This window comes from Anas platyrhynchos, chromosome 14, assembly GCF_047663525.1.
Source record: "Anas platyrhynchos isolate ZD024472 breed Pekin duck chromosome 14, IASCAAS_PekinDuck_T2T, whole genome shotgun sequence".
NCBI classification, from domain to species: Eukaryota; Metazoa; Chordata; class Aves; order Anseriformes; family Anatidae; genus Anas; species Anas platyrhynchos.
Window position 1 is genome coordinate 16,148,533 of NC_092600.1, and position 24,534 is coordinate 16,173,066.

At 39.6% G+C, this 24,534-nt stretch overlaps 1 protein-coding gene across 9 annotated transcripts in view; it reads right to left on the reverse strand.

Moving 5' to 3' along the window:
- Window positions 1-2,984: 2,984 nt before the first annotated feature.
- Window positions 2,985-24,534, reverse strand: part of TENM2 (teneurin transmembrane protein 2) — a 1,606,114-nt gene continuing 1,584,564 nt past the window's right edge. For all 9 annotated transcript variants that reach the window (XM_072044660.1, XM_072044658.1, XM_072044657.1 and 6 more), the window contains 7 exons: window positions 23,470-24,344; window positions 18,025-18,200; window positions 16,194-16,429; window positions 11,274-11,570; window positions 8,747-10,361; window positions 6,038-6,168; window positions 2,985-4,882 (listed from right to left, as the gene is read on the reverse strand). In XM_072044660.1, the coding sequence (XP_071900761.1) occupies window positions 4,121-4,882; window positions 6,038-6,168; window positions 8,747-10,361; window positions 11,274-11,570; window positions 16,194-16,429; window positions 18,025-18,200; window positions 23,470-24,344 (4,092 nt within the window). In that variant the 3' untranslated portion in view covers window positions 2,985-4,120. The remainder of the gene's footprint in view (window positions 4,883-6,037; window positions 6,169-8,746; window positions 10,362-11,273; window positions 11,571-16,193; window positions 16,430-18,024; window positions 18,201-23,469; window positions 24,345-24,534) is intronic.

Consider the following 24,534-nt stretch of genomic DNA (forward strand, 5'->3'; position numbering starts at 1 on the left):
GGGCAGCTGTGACACCCACTGCAGAGGGGAGTGTGTGGCCACACCGTGTCCCTCCCTCTCAGACCTGCATTGCCCACAGAGCGCTCTCACAGCCTGGAAGACACAACCTGCCTGCACCCAGCCGGACCCCGGCGCTGCTCAGGGCCATGGGAGGCAGCAGGTGCTCTGGGGACAGAACAGTCGCTGCAGGATGTCCCCAGAAACACGGGTGCCTTTGTGTTGTTGTGGGTCAGTGAGGGTAATTCAGCCTCTAATTACTGCAGACCAGATCTACACGGCTGCCCCCATGGACTGGACTGCTGGGGAGGCTCAACCCGGCGAGCCAGCGGGGCACCAGCTCCCTGCGGGTCTCACAGTGATGTCTCCGGCCTCCTCCAAGCACAGCACCTGCTGGCCCACTGAGAAACCCAGTGTTGTGACAGGTGGAAAACCTCCTCCCAGGAGCCGTGTCACCAGCTTTTTAGTGGCCTGCCTTCCCCACACAGGCAGAGACCAACCGTTAAGATGGGAATGGCTTAAAAAAACAAAACCTTACAGCCCACAGAAGCAAACAGGTATCTGCTTTCTACCTGTACTACCATTTTTTGACAGGTGAAAATGTGATTTATCTGATAATACTGATTTATAGCATTAAGTAATGCTTGTTAATATTTTACTTTCATTTACATGATTTCTTCACTTAATGAAGTTGGCAGGGGGGAAGCTATTTGCAACAATTATGAGAGCTGGGCTGTAGCAGAATATGCAACAGTACAGCCAGCACAATTCTCCTAGCAGATTTTCTTTTTATATGCAATTACAAAATTAGACTAAAACCTGCCAGAAGCTGTCATCTAAAGATGTAAAACTTCTGTAAATATAGTTTCTCCAGTAGCAACGCTGTTGAGCTGCTGTAACACAGCACAAACAGCATTACTGCATACTATCTGCCACCTTCTGTACTCATGATGGCTTAACTGCCACTTCCATTGTAAATCCTATTTGTCAAGGATTTATAAATTGGCTGCATTTACTTGTCTCACTCTGAAAGCTGGCTCACACCTCTCTCCTATGGTGCTTTTACCACTTCAATACTGCTTTTTGAGTTCTCGGCTCAGACGTTCTGCAGCAGAAGCCTGACTTTAGCCCCAGAACAATTAAATCCTCAGCAGAGGCTAAGACACTGCCCTTATTTTAACCAAGAAGAAAATAAGGAAAACCCTGATCGATTCCATTCAGTATGTGCTTTGAAGAGCTGCTGCAGAACTTCTAGAAAAGGACTGATGGAAACTGGACTGTCCCCAGCGGGTGACCCCCTGGGGCTCCCCGCTCACTCACTTCTGCTGGCGGCGCGGGGAAGCTGGGCAGGGCTGGTGGCAGCGGTGTCCCCGGGTGCTGGAGCTGGCCCCGGGTTATGAGCTGCAGGCTGCACGCAGAAGTAGGGCAGGGAATAGCCTCAGTGGAGTCCGGCACAGGGCAGTTGGATCTAGGAGCTAAGTATATTGCAGGGGCTTTCCGCGGAACCTGTGCTGTCACACATACGCTCTGGAAACCATCAACAGACCTGGATAAATTGTCCCTGTTGAGTATTTAGCTACATGACTGGTCCACTTTCAAAAGTTGTTTAAGAATACCGTGATGATGCACGTATTGTTTGCAAAGGAGCTGGGTAGGGAGCCTTTTCTTTCTAAAGTGCATCCCCTGCAAATCTATCCCAAAATAATTAATATTAAAAATGGTACACTGTTTTTAGTTTAAGTTTCTTTTTGCAGAAGGATAAAGTAGCAGAATCTCCAATTCTGACCAGTTTCAGCTTTACGAGGTTGGTGACAGAACAAAGGACATAGAGGACTGTGCAGTGGGTTATCACTTCCAGTCTCTCAACTACAAGAAAATTTCTATTCCAAAGAATAACCTAAGAAGCTTACCAGCATGGACCAAGGAATTCAAGAAAATGGTGACAGTGAAAGTGTTTCCACCTTGTGATTCCATGTTTTATGAACCAAAAGCAACTGATGACAAAAGTAATTTTTATGACTACCCACCTAATACTTCCCTTCTTGAAGAAGTTTCACTTGTTTACAAGTCTGATAATGTAACGGCACTTCAAGCCCATCAGCACAGAACAGCCTCTGCAGTGATGGACATCCAGGACTTATCTGAAAACACCCTGACTTGTCCTTCTGAGGGAAGAGTGCTTGGGCTTCTAGTGCATGCACCGCATAGGGCGAGCACAGGACAGGATGGGGTTTGTTTGCTCAGCAAAAATCAGATGCAGTCTTGGAGTACTACAGGTGTTAACAGCACAGCCACTGAGCTGTTCTGCTTTAAAAATGCCCTGGAGTGAATTAATGCCCTGGAATGAATTAATGCCCATAATCAATTCAAGCATCTCTGCTGATATCATGAATCATTAAAAATCTCATCTGCAACCCCAAAAGCAAAACTGTTCTCAAAATTAAATAGAGCTCTCTGAGTACATACTTAAATGAGATAAAAGCAGCAGGGCTCCTGCTGATGGATGGCTCCCTTTTAACATCATCAGGAGTGACTGCTTAGACGGTCTTTGATCTTACCTCCGATTTTTAAATGTGGTAGAAGCAAGCAGTGTCACAAAGAAGATAGATTTTGTGGCGGTTTCTGTGCTCACAGCAAGTCCTTCCATGTTCCATTTAATACAGTGTTACTGAATTTTCAATCTGTTTGAAACTACTTTGGAGCAATTAAACTAATTCCAGGATTGTAACCTGGCAGTCTGACGGTTACTAGTCACCAGGCGTGGAGAGGGAATTTCTAAGAGCATTTACCAATTTTTTTGCTGTCCTAAACAGAATTTCAGGTTGTGTGTATGTAGTTTTTGCTTACCCAGAGGTCAAAAGAACATCCCTCTGTGGAATCCATGCTACAACGATCACTGCTACATAGAAGATGCTGCATGTATGAGATGACAGTGACACACTAATAATTTTTAATTTTTAACAGATTTCACAATGGAAGACAAATAATTCACAGGAGTTTTAGAGACTTTATTTATGTATAAACAATTTAAACACTTTGCCATAAATTATCTTTGCCTGTCTCTAGTCTTTGCTTAGCAGCAAATTAAAATTAATATAAAAACTCAATGAACAATTCATACATGTATATTACAAAAAAGTTCTTGTACCAAAGTTCTTATTAGACTTTTTTTTTTTTAATTTTATTTTTTTATTTTTTTTGTGGTGACTGTAATGTGATTGTCTCAGTTTCTCGACCAAACAAACACACTAATAATTTTTAAATCTGAAACAGTGATTGTGCCTTCTGGCTGATGTATGTACAGGGTGATCTGACGTGGTGCCCATTTGCAATAGTGTAACACAATGCCCACAGCTCTACTGGAACTGATACCAACAAACTACTGAATCTAAACAGACTACACCCTGTAACTGTGTTATACTGTCCACAATGGAAATCTTCAAAGACAAACAGAGTATGAAATTTATTTGTAGTGATTTATAGCCACCATTTTGAATGTAACTTTACACTCTGCCCTCTTTGAATAAGTTAAGCTTCAGGCCAGACAAATGGAGGGTCAGAGTGCAAGTGCGGTTTTGTTATTCTTAAATATATTTTCCTTTACTATTTCCAGTGTGCTCTCACTTGCATTCTCATTTTCCTCCAGTTGCTACACACAAATCACCCCAAAGTCATGTTTTAAATGCACCTGTATTTTGCTTTAAATGAAAACCTCTTGGATATTTATCAAACAAGCAGTCTGAATCATTTGTGTTTCATCAGCTGGTTAGTGAAAGTGGCCCACTTGGATTTCTTAGTTTGCTCACGTGTGAATGGAGTGAGGTAATACAATACGAGGCCTTCTTTTTATTTTTCGTTAGACCCAGAACAAGTGGGTAATATTTCAGGGGTACTGTTTAATTTGTATGGTTAGAGTTTTCAGTCAGGCTTTAGTCCACTTCAGGATGTGGTTTTTAATCACTTGAACAGTAGCATTTAACTCAAAAAATGAGCTTTTTTTGCCACTTACTATCCCAAAGTAGCTCAGCCTAGTGCCCCCATGTAGGTCTTCATCTCCTTAGGAGAGGAGATAACAGTTACGACTACTGATTCATCCAGCAAAGGATGACAGCAGGTTAATTTGTTACCTCTTTCCCATTTCATTCTGTCTTAAAAACTGGATGTTGCTGCTACTGTCTGCTAGCTCTGGGTACTGCTCCACAGGCAGGACATAATATCCCTCGTAACCTTGAACCCTTCCCGTGTTCAGAAGCTGTTGCTTCTCTCCGTCTGTCCATACGCGGCTGCCCTCGCGGCCGTCCCGTGCCTTCTGCTGCTCCTTGGCCCACGCTGACCCCAGGGCTCGCTGCCGAGCCTGGTCTAGCACTCTCGCCTTCTCCTCGTCCAGCGTGTCGGCGGTTAGCCCGTAGCGGATGTTGATCAGCAGGGTGGAGTACTGAAATTCAATATTCGTGAACCGTCGAGTCCTTCCGTTGATTAGGAGAGCTGGCTGGGAAACGGTCACGTTTACTCCGCTGTCCAGGACCTTCCGCCCACTGGTCATCGCGAGGGTTACGAGGTCGCTATCAGCTGAGCCTATCTTGACAAAGTAATGAGTATCCTTCCCCTCGATGCTGTAGTGCATTTTCTCCAGGTAGTGAGCACTGTTAAGGACAGAGGCAATTTTTCTGCTATCGTCTGTGGCTATGCTGGAAATGCCAGTGGTTACACGGCCTTCCTTTACAGCAAACATGATTCCTTTCCCAATAATAGGAGTGCTTGTTGCAAACCAGTGACCTGCTTTGTCTCTAATATTGGCATGTAATCTTTTAGATATGACCTGTCCCTCAAGAGCCATGAAAGCTTGATTGTGTCTTTCTGTTGTCTGCTGAACTCCTGTAATTAGCTGGGAAAACAAAACAAAACAGCAAAAAAGATAAAGACCTGAAAATACCGATGTCAGAGAACAGTGCTAATCTTTGGTTTTGCTTTTCTAAGGAAAAGGTACACAGCAAAAAAATCTAGGCTGTAGAAAGACCACCCTCGGTTACCTTTTTAAAATTATTTTACAATCAATAACGCCAAATAAAAGGTTTCTCACAAATCACCTTTCATAGCAAATACATACCGCGAATCTCTGGGCTATTTATAGTTACATGATGGCAATTACAAGAATAACTAAAACCCAAGTCTAACACAAGTTTAATCAGATCTTAGAACAGAATCAATTTGTTAAAAGATGGCGCTTAACTTCCGGATACTTTTGCCCAGAGATTTCAATTGGTGTATAGGACTAAAATGCTTATGAATGTAAACTTTTTGGAAATGAGATTTGGGCTCCAAAATATCGAAGTAATTCCTGAGAGAGGATTTAGATTCTCAAATGACTTAGAAGCAAGTAGAAGTGTTATGTTTTGGTTTACACAGTCATATCAGTTGTACTTCCATAAACGTGAAGTAAATCTAGCACAGACTAAGTTTGCAACTGGTCTACTACTCCTTTTAAGTATATTAAACTGGCTGGAATTTATTGTAAAGGCAGAATGCTTAATACCATTTCCCACCCTTAACCTGACAAGAACAAACACTGTAACAGCAGTAGCAAACCAAAGCCTCTGTGAGAAAAGCTTCAAACAAAAAACGATGACAAATCCTATTACAGGGCGGGGAGTAAAACCATTTCTTAGCAGTACAGCAAAGTACCAACCTAAGTTCATTGTAACACACAGGTTATTAGGGTAATTTTACCAAAGGTACAACAGATGATAATTTACCATGCAGAGTTCCCTTTTGTCACTGTTAATCAAGTTAATCAAGTTACAACTCATTAATCAAGGAAGAACTCAATAAAAGACAAACTAATGACACCATCATTATGATAACAACGAAGGCTGGCAAGAAAGGCATCTGTTCATTAGTATAAAATCTAGCTATACTCACTTCCATTTTACACTGATGAAATAAATGCGTGGCCTTGCATTGTAACTACCGAGGAGCCAGCAGTTCTGTTCATAGAGTGGGGCAAATGTACCAAAAAAAAGAACTTCACTTTTCTGCCTACCTGGCCATTTTCACATGCTTGGCTCTCAGACAACTCATATGGCGGTGACACAAAGTACATTTTTGCTCTAGGGAAACCAGGAATAATGTTGCTGAGCTGAAATCCAAACATCACCAACCAGCTTTTGACATCTAAAAATCAAAAGTAAGCAGGCAAGTGAGAAATAAATGTGCATAAGTACAAGAAATCCATAAATGCAGGAAATCTACCTTTGACCCCCTTAGTTTCAAGTAGCAAGTATAAATCCAAGTTGAATTTATAATTTATATTGCACTTTACAGAACCGAGTATTCCACAGCAAACAAACACAGGTACTGTTGCTTCAAATGTATCCTGAATAGTTGATCAGCGATACACCACCTCTCATTCTTTTTCCACGATAGCACATGGAAAAACCCTTTACTGTAGGCAATACTTGTCCCATCTCTGACACCTTCTGACAGGGTTAATGTAACCCATAAACGAGATTGTGAAACGGTGCTTTATTAGGTTAGCACCCCCGAGAACACTGAGAAGTCCTCTGGGAAATGCACGGCTTCTCTTCTATGTCCTACGCCCATTAGGTGTTGTCTGGTCTCAGGAGGCTCCACTAAGTAAGGGCAGTCAGAAGCCAGGCTGGAAATTCAGACATTTCGGGACCACAGGCAGCCTCCCCACACACCAAGCACAGCTGGCAGGTGAGGGGCTGCCCGGCAGGGTCATGGCTCCGCGCTGGGACGTGCCTCGGGGAGACCCAGGGCGCGGTGTGACCTGACAAGCCCTGCCTTCATTTCTGGCTGAAAAAGAGCAAGTAACTTCTGCTAAGGCAACAGCAGTAATTCTCATTTGGCAGGTACAGAGAACTAATGATTTACTGTGCATCATTTATCTGGCTGTCACAGGCTAAGAGACGGTGTGGGGGCACAGGCACTTCTCGTTTCACCAGGGCTGTGTTCATTTCATCACAACCAGTTTTTAAAACCTCTGCCATTCCCAGAGGCCTTCTCTCCTCGCAGGCCTCCAGCAGCTCCCGGCACTATCCCTGCGCGCGGTGCTTGCAGCAGGCAGGCACACGGCGTGCAGAGCGCCTGCGGAGCACCTGCCTGAAGCTGCAAACCTCGGGGCGTGCTCAGCCCCGACCCAGCACCTGTTTCCCCAAAAGTTTTAGCTGTGGTAATGTTGCATCACAGAAAGGGTAATACTTATTGGTTGTGGATATCTGACAGCAACCATCTCCTTTTCTTAGCCGTCCCTACAGTGAAGTGAGTAGTAAAATGCTCTGCTTCTGTGAAGATATGTACATGCATCTCCGGTTACACATGAGAGAGAGGTTTGTTTTTTTTTTCAGTATGAAAACCAGGGTGCCAACACAACCACTTGTGCAAGACAACTTGCTTACGAGCAATCTGCATAGAGTAACAATTTGATTAGAACAACAAATATTTACATCATCAATGGAATTTTGATTTTTTTTTTTTTTACAGACTACAAGGTATGTGTTGTACCAATGTGCAATATATTTCAATATATTTTCCAGGATTTCAGCCAATGGATGGATAAATGAAATAAATGCAACTTCTGACTATAGCAAAATATCAGAAGATGACATTGAAGATTGCAACCAAACAGCTGTGGATGCAAATAGAATTTTGTTGAATTTAGGACAACAGAGTTTGATCCCAAGGTAGTTTAAGTCAATATTTTGACCTTATCAGGCACAAATCCCACTATCTTCAAATTGCAAAGCAGCTACAGTAGAGCCACTAGTGTGTTACACATACAACTAGGTCCCAAAGAACTAATGAAACCTGCTATGATTTTCTTTGAAGGAAATGCACACTTTTCTTGAAATTCAAATTACTGCTAAAATTAAGATGGCTCATTTTTTAAAATATCATTGCTGTAATTATTGTATACTACAGATTCAACTTTGAAAAATGCCTTTCCTGAAGACATGTTAATTACCTTTCCTTTTAAAAATTGCTGGCAGCTACTGCAAGTACTGTGTGATCTTACTAAGTGAAAATTTATTACTACTTAAGAAGAGGTTACAAGTTTTACCCAATTCTAGCATACATGATCAAAACTATTTTATTGTTTCTCTTTCTGAGCTGTATACATTCCATAACATTTCCTAACCCTTACAGGAGGAAATGATTGTGAAAAAATCAAGGTTTTTGTTTTAAAGACTAAAGACAGTTTGCATATTAAAAGCCAAATGGGACAGTGAGTTTTAATTAAATCCATTCTTGGTGCTAATTCATAATGTGCCCATGGGCTAACTCAGGAGTTAATTTTGAAAGCAGCCCTGAAGGGAAGAGATACTGAGAAGTTCTGGTTCCTGATTCTCCAACCAACCTGCCAGTGTTTCTTGTAGGAGATGTCTCTTTTCTTTAAATATTTCATGGACACATCTCCATACAGTACTGAGTTCAATACGAATAGCTAGATGAAATTGAATATTTAGGTCAAAGTATTTTATTTTTTCCCTTCCTGTTATTCCTTGCAGCTTCTCTTTTAGCACCAGAGGAGTGGTTATCAAAGAACAAAAGCAGCCAGACACAAAAAGGAAAATGGCCCAACAGCACAAAATGGAAAATGGCCTGACCTGGATGCTCCCACACCAGCAAGCTGGCTAGTAAGGGGAAGCCTGATTTCCTCCCCAAAAGAACACACAAACTTATTATTACTGTTATTTATAAAAAAAAAAAACACGCAATGAAGTCTCACCTGTTACATAATTCTTTAGATCCAGTTCATTGCTGAGGGGGTTGTTACTCTTGAACATGTACAGGTTGAAAGGGGCAGGTTCTTTACCAATGTTTTTCCACATTGTGTAATCAGGAGATGTCCAGCGTCCAGCAAGGACATCATAGTCCCTTTGGGTAAAATGGACGAGTTTGGTTAAAGGATCATACAGCCCTCCATGGAACCCAATAACCAACTGGAAATCGGGGTTAGAGTCATAATAAATCTCCCCATACGCCGTGTACTGAAGCTGTTTGATCATGAGGCCGTTGATGCTGAATACAGCTAACGGAGTGCCTGTGTTATCAGAGGCAACATAATATTCTTCCCCGCTGCTACTCTCCATTGCAAACAGGTGGCCTTGCAAATCGTAATACAAAGAGGTAATTTCTGAATTGGAATGATTGTAGACATGAGTTACTCTTGTTGGGTTGTGAAGATCAGCATAAAAGTACTGTAGATGATGCCCTAGGTTAGTCTTACAAGAAGCCCTTCGGCCAAGTCCGTCGTAACGGTACTGAACGCTCCACCCATTCGCTTTGTTGTAAGCTCTTGTTAAGAGTCCTTTGGAGTTGTACTCAAAAACATCTGAGCCTCGTTGACACAGGAATCCATCATCATCGATTTTGTAGGGTATGTCACCTAAGCGCGTAATCCTGTCTCTTAGATCATAGCGCAGTGGCATCAGCCGGACGCTGTTTCCAGGATTCAGAAGGTGAAGATTTCCATTCAGATCGTAACTATAACGCCAAGTTGGCCTATCGTTTACTGCTACACTTTGCAGTTGTCCATCTCCATCATAATCGTAGGTGTACTTGGTTGTGTTGGCATACGGACCAAGTTTCAGTTCTCGCTTAGTTACCCTTCCCATACTGTCATATTGTACAGTCATCCAGTACATCAGAGATCTGAACATTTCGTATTGAACTTCTTTAATGCGCCCATGGGTATCAAAGTGTTTACTCAGTGTCATTACTGCTGTAGTAATAATTTGATTTATATCATAATAAATAACTCCAAATTTGCCAAAATGTTCTACTTTGCCAGAAATCTCATCATAACGGTAAAGATCAACTGGAAGGGGTGTCTCGCTTATTATAGGTTTGATGCTCGCAATTCGAAAACTATTATCATGATATGTATAATCAAACCTTGCATTGACCATACCCTCCTCAGAGAATCTATAGATTTGTTTGTCAACAAGAGGACCAATTTTACGATAGCGGATTGTACAAGAAAATCCTCCACTTTGCAAATTCACCATTTTTAGGACACCTGTAGTTTCATCGTATCCAAAAGTAACTGCAGTACTGTCATAAACAATCTCAGATAATTTGGATAGCTTCCCATACTTGTAAAAGACTTGTCGACCAGTACCTAAAAATGATGTTTTCAAAATCCTCCCATCATCGCTATAATCAAAAATCACTGATGCGTTGCTTTCAGGAGGATTATAAATATTCCTAATGTAGCCAACAGACGTGTGAGTTGACATGCTGTGCCGAGCAACACTAGGCATGGTAACAGCGTGGAGCCGGTCTGAAGAATCGTACTCGAAGATGTACTGCCGTTGGCTCTGAAGCAGTAGTACCATCGACTATAGAGAAGAAAAAAACAACACACCCACAGTTACTGTCTTTCATCTTCTGACCTCTGAGAGGGCATTTAAAAAAAGAAAAGTTTACTGAGGAGGCAGTAACATCAAATTAATAAAAAGAGACATATATACATTAGTTAGGGGTACAAAGCTGCTCTGGAGTATTGTCAGATTGCCGGATGAGAGGATCTGCTGCTTGGAAATCAATATTCTGACACTCCAGAGAAAGTGTAGGTTAGCAACCTATTAGCTACTCTCCCTTTAGTAGGATTTTTTAATTTTTTTTTTAGGATGCAGAGGAGTTAGGTAAATTACTTGATTTATCTTTCTGCAAGCAATAGCAATTCACAGCTATTGCCATGAAACACAAGAGAAACTAAGAAAACATCAGCTCTGGCTTGCTTAAAACAACAAAGAAGGTAGAGGGAAAATAATATGCAGTTTTGAAGTATTTAAGACTTTAATGATTAAAGAATCTTAATTAGGATAAATAAAAATGCATTATAATATTTTATTTTAATACATAATGATTAGAGATGAATTACCTGTTTCTACTTGAACTTTTGGTCAGGTTTAGTCATGTGGTTTTGGTCTTAATTAAGCACAACTCATTATATTAGTTTATGCCACTATGTGGTGGCCTACTTGCTTTTTATCTTTATCAAAAGATAAAAACCATGAACAAAGTACTTAATATTAAAAATAAGTCAAATTCAGTTGACTAATTGAAAACTAAGAACTTTTGAGATCAAGTACAAAGGGATTATTAACAGCTTACATCATATGTAACTGCATGTCAGATTTTAGATATTTAGATAATGTGTTAATATGTTAAATACAGCACTTAAAAATGAAGTGGAGTAGTACTGTCTCTTTGTAGCTATTTTCAGAACATAAGACTACATCACCTACTTTTTCTAGGTAGGTGTAGCTCCAAACCTTCCCATCCGCAAACATGCGTGATATGATCCTGCCTTGCTTATCTATATCTGTTCTTTCACTCATGGCACCACGCTGAAGCCCAGCCAGGCGTCCATTGAAGAAATAGGACACGTTGACAGCAGCCAGACCACTGCTAGGCAGCCAAAGAAAAGGCCGTCCTAGTTGATCGTAAATTATCCTCAGTGTAAATTTCCGGTGATCGTCATAGATCTTTTCTGTGCGTATATTCCGGTCGTAATCAATGGACAGTAAATTCCTTCCATGAACCTATTGAAATGAAAGAAGGCTGTATTCAGTGACCAGTGGGCACTATGCTTGTATGAACTTCCATAGTGAAAGTAGCATGCATAAGGATGAAAAGTAGCATGCATAAGCATGAAATTTCCCCCAATTTTTGAAAAGTGTAGAACGCTTTCTAATTAACAGGCTTTTATGTTCCATTTCCAGGTATTTTCAAATATGCTGCTTTAAGTGTTTTACTGGGATATCTCCCATCTCCCCACACCATGGGAGCTGAAGTCTTACAAAGACTTCCCTCTTGTCAGAGTGGACAGACACACCGCATACATGTGTCTTAAATTGCAAACAGTTAACACTTAACAGCAAAATGAGTGATTCTGCATGAAAGTAACTTCTCTACTTCTGCTGTTGCTACTTCTGATTCTGCATTCTTCTTCTGCTATCAGTGGTTCTGAGCCTTTTTCCCTACAATGACTCCAAGGACAATAGAAAAAAAAAAGCAATTTTATAATCTTCTTGGAGGTTTAGCCACTTAGGTTTTGTAGCTGGAACACCCTGCTTACTAATTGATTCCATTAATGCTTTCTTCATTTACTTTCCAAACATTCAAGAGCTCTCTCAAGCAACCCCATCAGTTGGGTTGTGTTTCATTTCTTCTGATCAAAAATCCCGGTAATACAGGCTGGGATGGAGTTCTGATTGTGTGAAACAAATGTTCTAAGTAATTAGGTTAAATATTTTTCATTTTATCCAGATTTTTCAGTTACAATTTTCAAATTAAAGCACAGCATGAAGTGTTTCAGTCTCTGATTTTTTACTTTTTTTTTTTTTTAACAAAAGAGCAAAGCAGAAACAAAGGAGTATAAGAATGCCAAATGGTGAGGTTTCTACTGAAAGTGCTATAATGAGAGATATAAAAATATATTCACTGGAGGCTAAACCACAGAATTCAGGCTAATGCTGTAATCTGATAAAGCTTCTTAAGTAATTTAATTGTAGATGCGTCATTAATAAAGTAGAAGTCTTTAAATTAGATATCATTTGACAGCAATGACTACTTAAAAAGTATTCATCGGTTTCTGGGAATTTGTTCTTCAGCTTATGTTTTACAGTAGCTTTGATTAAGCAACGTTTTCTGTTATCCAAAATTAAACTGCACATCAAACAATATGTAAATTAACCCTGAGCCTTTCTCGAGGACATAAAAGTTATTCTGAGATATTTTCACTGGCAGGGGTAAACCCAATTCCCATCCCAACCTACTCTGTAGTAATTCAGTTATACTGAAAGCAAATTTAAAATTAATACAATTTTGTGTTTGTAAAGAAGTAATTATTTCAAATTATCGCTCATTATCCTCATTTTTTCCATTAATAAAATTTAGCTCTTTAGCAGTTTGCATTTCCTCAGCGGCAATCATTAGGAAAAGCTTTTTTTCTGTAGGTTTTCCCAAAGGTTTTTCCAGCACCAACTTCTCCTGTGAGTCAAAGCAAAGACAGGGTATTTTTTTAAAAAACATCTTGGCAAAATAAATCATATTCTGCTCTCCCATTTTAATGGAAACAAAGCTATGGAAGGCAACTCAACAACAATAATTTCTCAACCATTTACCTTTGTAAATGAAAGATCGATCCTTATGACAGAGACAAGGCAAATTCTTTCCTTCACAGAGGTCTTGGGGAAGCAGGAGAAAGCTTCGCAAAAACACTTAGCTGTCACATTAAAATAAAAGACTAGCCTATGATGGAAAGATCCTGATCTTCTACGGATAGGCAGAGGTATTTTTTTTTCTCCAGTCTTTCAGAAACATTGAGAATCAAATTCTAGCCTTTTATTTTAAATTTCTGAAGCTTCATAAAGCAGTTGGGTTTTCTGTGGATTCCTCCCTTTCTTCCCTCCAGCACAGAAGGTATAACTGTAATCTGCATGTAGGAAACTCTGATTCCAGGTATCCTCCCTCTTCCCAAAGACGTTATAAAGGTTATTTTTTTCCCCCTTAGATAACTAAAGTATTAGTTTTTGAAATGATTACATAGAAGAAGAGCTATGCACATAGATAAACATCACTTAAAGAATAAAGAAGCACCTACCCGGGTAACTCAGTAACTTCATTTTCATTTGTAAAATAAGTAAAACCACAGAGTGTAATTGTAGTGTCATATTAATTATATAGAAACCCAAACAAAATGACAAACTCCCACTCTTCTTGGGAACACTAATAACACTATGGCAAATATCATGACTGAAGATTATCTAACAAGCCATTTCTCTTTTGTTCTGCTACCTACATGCACATCTGATTCTTCCTTTCACTGCCGCTGAACAAGTCACAATAGGGAAGAGCCCTTCTGTGTGTCGGTAAGAGGTCTTGCAACAAAAATCCCTGAAGTTGCAGTGTATCAAAACCTTTCTGAATGAAATTATCTAGACTTTATCTGAAAATACTAGCAAGACATTAGATGCGGGGCACATGAAATATTAGGGGGCAGTGAGTTGGGTGATGTAAAGGGGAGGTACAGCTCTCCCCTTCCAGGCTACCCAAGCCCACCCAGGCATGTCCACAGAGCCCTGCAGGTACAGCCCGACCGCCTCCAGGTGCGTGTATCTGGGGAAGCACAGGTGACAGCACTACCTGGAGAGAAGGGTCTCGGAGCAAAAAGGGTTCAAAGCCTTCAGGGACATGCAGTCGTTGTGCAAGTTACTTGGTACAACCACTTTCATGTTCTGCCCCTATTCAAACACATTGCGTTTGTTAAGCTTGTGTGACTTTGTGCCTGATGCACATGGCTGGAGGAGGTCCATGTTTGTTCCCCCTTCCGTTTGTGTGTCTGATACTTATAAGAAATGGGACCAAAATATGAAGGAACGACTGCTCTGTCATCTTCAACCCAGTTGAAGAGTCTTTACTTCCACCTGTACTTCACATTCAGCTCTGCCAATACATACGAATAAATCCAAGAATGAAAATTAACACTAAGTTCTCTGATGAGTCCCACATAATAACAACTTTCACTAACAGTTCATTCTGAATTTGGGATTCAGGCGATGGCTCCACACGCCCTCCCTTTGGTCTTCCTGACACTGTGTGTGTTCTGCAGCAGCCCTTCCCTGTCTGTACGATAGGTGCCACGGCTGCCCTGCCTACACCCTGCTCCCCCCGATTTTCCAGCACAGTTGCTCTATTTCATTCACTAAACAATTTATAAAGAAGAATTAGAATAAAAATGAGATGCAAATAAATTCTGTGCTTTCTCCCTCATTTTCAAATTTCATTTTCAGTCCACTCAACCTGTTATAATCTCATAGTGATTTTCATTTAAAAGAGCTAAATGGATATGTGATTATTGTTACAGGAACTAACACCAGACAATTAAATGTTGAGGTGTTGCTAGATAAAGCGGTGTTTTGATTTGCATAAACATGATGCAAGAAAATCCATCTCAAGCGAGGTTTCAGCTCTAAGACGTGTTTAACTTCAGCTAATTACCACAAGTACCTCTATTAAAATTTTAGTATTGAGAGTTAGGATTACAGCAGTTTCATTTTAAGGTCCTATTTATTTTTATTTTGAACACCTAGTCAAAATGCAGAGCTGATCTATTTTCTACTTACAGTCAATTTCTGCAGGTCAACACATCAAAAATCAATTACACAGCCATGAAATTTAGCCATTAAGGATTAGCTGCTAATCTTATTCCATTTTTCGTCTAATCTTCCCTCTCTCACAAATACGTGCACATTCTGAGGATTTGTGAAAATAAGGAAAGACTTGTTAGTTCAAGACTGTGAACTGGATGTTAAGCAATAGGAAATACCAAAATTTAACATCCTAGTCTAATTAATTTTTGTAAATTACTGAGTAGTTGGCTACATATACATGTATTGTGTTTAATGTGGTCATCTTGAACACACAGAACTGTATCTCATGACCAATGACATTAAAGAATTATTTAGAAGAACCCGGATTTGGATCAGCGCTACATTTTTTTCTTTCTGCCCAGTATCTCAAAACCCTTTCAAAACTATATATGCTGAAGAAACCAGAGAAAGTTTGGGTATTTAAGGGGTGAAATACAAACTAGACGAGCAGAGTATGGGATTAATCTGGATGCAGCAGATCTTGCATTTGGCAGGGGATGGATTACATGACCAGAGTGTCTTTCATTGCCTATGCTTATGACGTTGTAATTCTGGCAATTACTTTCCAATCATGCCATTTAGGAAAGGGAATCAACACAATATGCCTGTCTTAACGAAACTGTAGGGGGATTTTAGGGAAGCAGAATGTAACCGCTCCTACAGTAACAGTGCTGGCTTCACAGACTAACTGTGTAAAGTGTGCCCTAGAATTTTTACAAATGACTGGCTAGATTTTTTTTCCTCACTTGCAGCAATATTCCGGGTATTTTTACCAACCTCTTTTGGAATGCTTTTAGTAATGAAAATTCTACAGTTTATTACAGAAGGTGATCCCATGTACTTAACTGGCCTCTCAAACAAAGAAATGGTTCTCACACCACAGACAATCTGAGAGCTGCACATTTTCAAGAAATAAAAATAGAAAAGACATGTTCTTCTAAATGGAAAGTTGTCTGCCCACAGAAGAAAAGACCATTATTGTAATGCTGCCACTACAATAATTCTACTTACCCTGAGCTTCCTTCCAAACACAGTCACTTTGCCTTTAATCTGTTCTTTCCTCAGACGCCATTCAATTGAGTTCAAACCATTTTCCATTGGTAGAGAAATGTTACATCGTCCTATGGTGGGAGTTACAGTCCCGGCCAGGACATGAGGTTCGCTGTGAAAGCTAATGCTCATGCCATTGGCATACATCACTCTCAAAGTACCATTATTACAGAGCTGGTAGCTGTTCCTCACTTGATCTACAGCAATAATGAAAAGAAAATAATTTAGCTACTCCAGTCATAAAGAAAACACATAGCTTAATTTGATTGTTTTTTTATTGCACTCCTGTTGATGTTAAATGAAGTCAGCCTGCAATTACCACTTACGTGGTACTATGGTGGAAATTACAGATGTTACTGATTCATGTAAAGAACAGTAGTGTAACAGTGAGCCTGCAGAGAGATACTATGTTTATTTCATTATGTTTTTCCTTTAGTCTTAATTATGAATCAAGATGCACAGTGATATATTTCAACCATGTAATTTATTTCTAATATGAACAAAAAGTCCTGAAAACTGAACTGCTGGATAAACAACAAAACATTAAATTCTAGGATACAAAGAAAAGAAAACAAACAAACAAAAGACTCCACACAACTGTTGGACTCTTTATGGGTGTGAACAAGTAAGCTCCTCTTCTTTTTCTGTCTCTGTTTAGAAACTGTCTCCAAGGAGGTGCTTTGAACAGAATTAGTTTAGCTTTAAATCCTCAAGGTATGAGGCTCCAACAATACAGGCTGGCAGCCACAGTCCCCTATTTGTCATTCTTCATTCTGCCACACAAGAACTGTCCTAGCCAATCACACACCTGGCCTTTTTGCTTTCTGAGAAAAGTTATAAAAATAATCCAGTATTTTTACAGCAGTGCTGTTCTCTCAACTCTGACACGGTGATGTCTATTCTAAGACAGTCAGGATGAGTGTTATAGTGTGCAGCTGTCACCAAAGCATCAATATTTGTCTGACAATAGTACAGCACCTACATAATTAATCAACCGGTATAAGAGAAATAAAGTCTTTGTAACCATGCATGTCACGGTATAATAATGTATAAATGTTGACATTTATGTCAGGAAGACACTATTGTTCAGTGATGATATTCTTATTCCAGTGACATTATATCTTAATTAAAAAATCCTCATCATTCACCAAACTTCTTTTGGTCTATCTGTGATAACTGTGATTGCTTTTGCTTCATCAGAAACAATGGGTGGGTGCTGGAAAGCTCTACATAAACATTTAACCATTTTGTTGATAATCTCTTCTGACATGATCGGGCTGTCACGCTGTTCTCTGATGTGCTAATTATGGCACAAGATCATCCGCTGGTGCTGTTTTACATTTTACTTTATGGTAGTCTAAAAATTTGGAAGATTTATGTCTAATAATAAAAAGTACCTGAGCCTGTTTTCCCACAAGGGCTTTTACACAGATAGCCAACATTCATCAGTCAGACCGCATCTTTGTGGCAGTGAAGTCAGAACCAATTTTGCAGTGAAGTACAGAGAAATATGTGAGTGGGTAAAGTGAACCTGATACAAGAGGTAACAGCAGGACTAACTTTCATCAGCAGATAATGACCACACATATTTGAAGCAAAGTATGATTGTGAAATGTCTCTTACCTGTCCTGAAGACCTGTCATTTTAGGAATGAGCTTTATGAGAGTTTGTCTTGCAAACCTTATACTTTTTCCCCTGCTCATGACTGTACTTATGACACAAATCTTTTGAGAATTGCTTTCTCAAATTGTGTGTGTGGTTAGGAGATGTGCTGAGAAGTGCACTTTGGTACCTTGAACAACTGTATAGGAAGCCTCCACAGAGGAGAGATTTGTGATGACCGTGACATCATCATCCCGATTAGAATTCTCAATGTCGATGGTAATAGACTTTTCCATTTCTCGATGAAGGCTAGTTACCACTCCAGTGGGACGTGTTACATTGGTCAGGCGCCCTTCATGATCATAGCTAATAGAAAAGTTAGTAAGAGCAAAAAAGCATGAGGATATATGTTCATTTCAATACCCAATGTATTAATAATGCACCAAATTTTTGCAAAAATACAGAATGAAACAGATTTTCAAGAACATTTTGGCCATAACTATTTCTCTGTTGTTGAAAGAATCTATGATGATGAAATATTAATTTTAGAGATACTGATCTCAGCTACATGAGTGTAAATTCAGGCTAGTCTCTTTTAAAATTGATTATTATGGATATACAGAGTGATATGTGGCTCAATTACAGTTAGTAAATTCATCTATAGCTTATTTGTTGCATCTCACTCTACAGAAGTAGCATTGTTACAGATACTACTATATACAACTGCGTACACTGCACATTTGCAACTGAATACTTAGTGAAAACTACTAAGTAGGATTTTAAATGACATATCAAGGAATAAATTTGCCATAAGAGACATCAGCTTGAGAACATAATCATTTCATTTAGATCTTATCTGTGGCACTTGCACTGCATTTTTGGGTGAATCTTTTGCTCATAAAAATGAAGAATGAGAAGTTAAAGGACAGGACAGGTTGGAGCTGCACAAAGGGCAGCAGTCAAAATATGCCTTATAAGATTAATTAAGTGCTCCAAAAGCATAAAAATAAATAATAATAATAATAATAATAAAAAGTAAGAGGGCTCTCCATGAGTTTATTGAACCTTAGAGCAGCCACTAGATTTATTTAGAGTTATAACGCCTGGGGAGGGGGCAAAGTAAGAATGCTCCCTGGAATCAAATCATACCGTTTTTCCCTTTCCTTTCATATGCTATATTTCTGTGCATACATATGCTAAAGAAGCAATCCTTTGGATTTAAGGGCAAGAAAAGGGGACCTGAAACACAAAATCAGTATTCCTCTAGTTGCTGCAATACTCTACTTGCACAAGAGTCTCTCACCCAGCCGCTACCAAAGCACACAGCAGAAAGACAAGGAAAAAATGTCCTGTGTAGATAAAGGGAAAAGTTTAGGTAGAGACTGAAACCAACTGGTCATCCTTCCAGTGTAGTAATCCAATGATTGAGAAGCCTGGAAGAGAACTGGTAAATCCTTTGCATTGCCTGAGAGTAACAGAAGAGAAGAGTGATACATTTAGTATTATGAAGCTAGATGATTTCTTTGTAGGTCTGTGTTTAGCTGTAAAAAAGAAAAAAAATGCGAGTGCTTTCAACATGATTTTTTACAATTAAATCATTCAGAAACCTCAAAGCAGGCCACCTGAACTGTACAGCATATCTCCAAAATTAACATACAAAATAGGCTCCTGAGTTAACACAAATATAAAATATGCTTTTCAAATCCATTGCAAATGGCTGCACCCATTCAACTGACTATGGAGGAGGAAGGAAAAAAATCACCTGTGGAGCAACAAGTCTTACCAGAACCAACGGAAGCATTAGGCAAAGAAGTAAATCAATAAAACAAAGCATCATGCGACCTAGAAGGAACCAATAATATAGTGTGTTCATTTAAGCAGTTCAGGATCAAATAAAGATTAAGCAGCATGATTTTTCTTAATAAAAATCACAAGCTTCTACCCATTAGAATATAAATACATGTATATATATATACACATACATATGTTTTACCATATCAACAAGATACTGGATAAAAGATAATACATTTAGATAATCTATGAAAGGCTTTTTGGTTAAGTCTACGTAAAAGGATCCATAAAAAAGGTACTGCAAAGTATGCATAAGGCATAGATGAGGGGAGAACTCGATCCAGCCAAACATCCACCTAGCAAGGAAAAACAAGCAGCACAAAAAATGGATTTTCAGAAACCTAAAAGGTCAATAATGGGATACCCCCTGTCTGTATATGGGCTACTATGGCACGCCTAGTGATTAGCAGAGGTATGAAGAGAATACTTTGGTGTCAAATACTACAGAAGGGATGTTGTTATTTAGGACAAAACTAGAAAAGTCAATGAGTGGTTTCAGAGTGACTATGTAGAGCCTGGTGAACATCCAGAAAAATGGCTGGTGAAACTCCCCATCAGCAAATATATTCAGGTAATGCAAACGAGACAGATTAATTTAAACTCCTCATTCACATTGCTGGGTTTTTAATTAACTCAGGAAAAATTCCTGGGGATTGCTGTGGGCTAGTCACTGAAAATCTCTGTTCAAAGTGCAAGGACTGTCTAAGAGTAAATATGGATGAGTATGTACAGAGACTGAAACAGAAAAATGAAAATATTCCAGTGCTATTTCTAGAAACCAGTGTTTTGCCACCCCTGTCATGGGGCATTTTTCCCAGTGCTGGTCACACTATTTTAAAAGAGAAATGACAGAGATTAAAAGGGTTTATAAGACAACAACAGTACTCTCTATGATGATCTGCAGACCATTTAGTTTATAGGCTAGACATAAAAAATCATTACTTAATGATTATATATATAGATTGCAATACCAGTGTATAAGGAAGGTGTTGCTTTTTTTTTATGCATTGCATCAATAAAATCCTATTTAAAAAAAATAAAGAAAAAAATAAAATAAAACAAAACAAAACTTTTATGTACTCTGTAATTTAGAAGTGACATTATTGAGGGTTTTTTTTTGAATTTATGTATTCTTGAGACCAAGTGCTCAGTAGACTTCAAAAAACAGTCATTTATCTGAATAATATTAATGTTTTACAGGAATTATATGCTTATATACCTTTCTTCTTCATAACAGGAACCCAATTCTAAACAAATCAAAAAAGAAAATGTGGCAACAGAAAAATATATGGATCAGTCTGGGACATCTCGTATCTCCTTTAGAAGCACCTAGCACTACCTATCACAGTGTGACACAGCATCAGGCGAGATGAGTCAGATCTGATGGATGCACTGAGATGATGGAGCTTTTGTTACCCCAGCTAGAGCACAGTTTCACTGCAAGCTTTTTCTATTAACAAAATTCTAGGGAGTGAATGGGTCCTTTTAAAATCCTAGCACTTTAAAAAACCCACTATCTCCCTGTGCCCACTACCATCTCCCTAGCACAGCGCTTTGCCATGCCCAGACCCGGCAGAGCGGGTTCAGGTCCCTGTGCCAGCAGCCGCCTCACGCTGCCCGCACGCAGCAGCAGCCACCGGGGCCCTGCAGGTGTGTGAGCTGCTGGACGATGCTGCCTGCGATATGCGGACAGTGCTGGACAGCCCAGCACCTCTGAGCCGGCCACAACCAGCTCAGACGTTCTGCATCAGCGAACAGGCACACAGGGATGTGATGGGCATCATAGTTCAGTCATGAGATGCATTTCAGCATGTGTAAAGCTCACAGAGAGCTACAAACATCTGGACTGCATCCCTTCATCAGGCTCGTGGTAACACTCGTTTTCCCGTGTCCAGTATTATGGCACCCTTGTCACCTTTTTATTGCTAACATTCTGGTCTTTGAGGTTTGAAACGTGGACTACACAAGCTCAATGGCTTGTAGGTGGGAGAAGCCAGGACAGTTTCATCCACGGTATTGCAGAAAGGAGCAAGAGCAGCTTTGGACCTACCACAGAGCAGGGCAAGGTGCTGAGCCACATATATGTGCATGCACACTTATTCTCCCTCTCTTAAAAAAAAATAATAATACAAGCTGATTCAAGAAAAAAACACAGCATTCTCTTAGGATGCTCCTAAGGCCAAGTGGAATACCACTGAGGACCACTTCAAAGATGTGTGCTTCATGCCCCAGACCAACCCTAAATCTTCCCCATATGAGCCTGCTGTTAGCTGTTACACTATTTAAGAGTCTTGTCTGTTCCTGCTGTGCATCGCTGCATGCATACACACATGCACTATATAACTTCACACACATATATTAAAATAGTGTACGTGTTGGTCTGCATATACACATGCATACATCGATGTTCTGTACAAATTAAATTCCGTGAGCATTTTCAGGGTGCAGTTTCACATAAACTAGAGGAATAACAGAACTGGATTATTTTTGTAACTAGTGTGTGTTAAAGAAATACTCTTACTAAAACATTAAAGAGGAAATAAAACCACACATCTACCAACAGTCCATATGAAAAAACAGTGGTTCCATTCCCAGGGCCACATCTGAAGACGGCCACGAGAGGGCAATGCTTTCCTTTTTAAGGGAAAGAAAGGCATCGTGGAGAAAACACTGATGTGCAATGCTAATTTAGATGTATTCAGCAGACTGAATACAGTTTCTTATAATCCTGCATTACTTATATTTTCTCTAAAAAATAAGAATGTGGTGGCCGAGATGAATACAGTAATAAACTAAAAAAGGTGTGCATCATCGCTATTCTGTAACCTTAAAGATAAGTCTACAGATAAACCTATACAGGTTAGATATAAAACCCTGTTTACCCTTTCTAGCTAGTAACCTGAGAAATGATATTTAGCAATTATTAATTAACTATCTGAAAAAAAAAAGCACCAGACTTATTATACTTAAATGTCATACATGCATTTTGAATGTTCCATTTAGATTCTATTTTAAAAAATGGTCGGTCAGTAAATGGCAATAAGACTATTAAGAATAAGCTAACTATTAAAGAAAACCAGACTAGTGTTTCTATATTTTTAATATAGTTTTGAACTTCATCTGATGAATTTCATTTAAAGAGGAAATTCTGTCTTTTTAATCTATATGCTCATGAACACCAATGTGCTTTTGGGTTATCTACAAATTATGCAAGTTACACAGGGGTCTGACAGATAGCTGGGGATGTAATTTCCTCACTTGTCTCAAGAATGAACAATCAGTAAAGTTAATCAACATTTTATCAACCATGAGTAATATATGAGTCTGAACAGAAAGATAATTTCAGCTCCAAAGGAAACCGCTGTATTTAGGTTTATAGAAATGGGCAACTCAGTAGGAGCAATAGATTGCTGGGGGCTGGTTTGGATTTGAATTATCTGCGGTCTTGCTGGTGACTAAGAACAGGGGCCCAAGCTGGTGAAACAAAAACATGTTTCTGAATGTCACACACAGTCCTTCGTGTTGGAGGTGAGCGAAATTCCTCACTGGCCTCAAACTATGGGCAGGAATTTAGGTGGTTCCATACCCACCTAAAGAACATGGCAAAACTGATGAGATCAAGCAGCCACTTAATCACGTCTAGCATCGTACTAGACTGAGAGGCAAAGGCCTTATTCAGCATCAGTGAAAAGCCTACAACAAATTTCAGTAGGATCACTTCAGGGCCTAATCACTACCATTTGAAAAATAAATGTACGCTTAATATATCCAAAAACATTCTTACTCATAAAATGTTGTCCATCCTGTTTCATCACTCTTCGTTGCTAAGAGACCACTGTTCCCGTTATAAGTCATTAATCCAAGCTCCAGGGTCTGCGTTGAAACTAGCTTGAGTCCACCATTAGTGCCAACAGCCAGCGTGACAATCTGATTATCTGGCATCAGTAAGTGGCGGGGCATTCCACTGGCATCCCGACGGACCTTCAAGGAGTTGCCATTGCTGTCCATCACCTCCGTGACATCGTTATCGCTGCTATAGGTGAAATTGTACAAGTACTCCCCGGTAACAAGGCTGAGAGTGTACTGGTGAATCCCGTCAGCATTGAAGACATACAGCTCCTGTTCTCCTGGAGATGCAGCTTCATATTGGTTAAAAGAATTAAGAATGGGCCTGTTTTTACTGACAGCCCTAATGCGGATATTTCCAAGATCAGCTATGTAGATGGTACCATCTGGGGCCACAGCTAAGGAAGATGGTGAATTTAAGATGGCATCAGTGGCATACCCATCATCCCCAGAATAGCAATTACAGTTGACATCATTTTTGCAATCACAGTCTGAAGCTGCCCCTGCAAGAAGGCATATTTCTCCATTGGTAGTTACCTGGCGTAGCCGATTAATTTTTTTTTCATCTGTCTCACTGATGTAAAGAACTCCTGTGTGTGAGATGGCAATGGCACTGGCTGATTCAAGTGCAGAATGAATAGCCAGTTTGCTAAGAGAGTAGTCTATACCAGGAACCTGGCAGTGCATGGGGCGTCCAGCAATAATGCTAACTTGATGGTTTTCTGTGATCCGTAAAATAACATTGTTCTCTAGGACATAAAGTGAGTTGTCCATGGGATTGACAGCGAGATCAGTAGGCCACTCCAGCCGTACCTATGAGTTGCACAAATTATTACTGTAAAACTCGTAACTGAAAAGTACACTTCTAGTGTTTAAAATTCCATGTGTAACAACAGCAAATTAGTGAGGGGTTTATCAGCGTAAATCATGAAACTAAGTCATGAACTGCAGCTACTTCAAACAATTATTTTCTTTTTCGGAAATATTAAAGCTATGTGCAGTG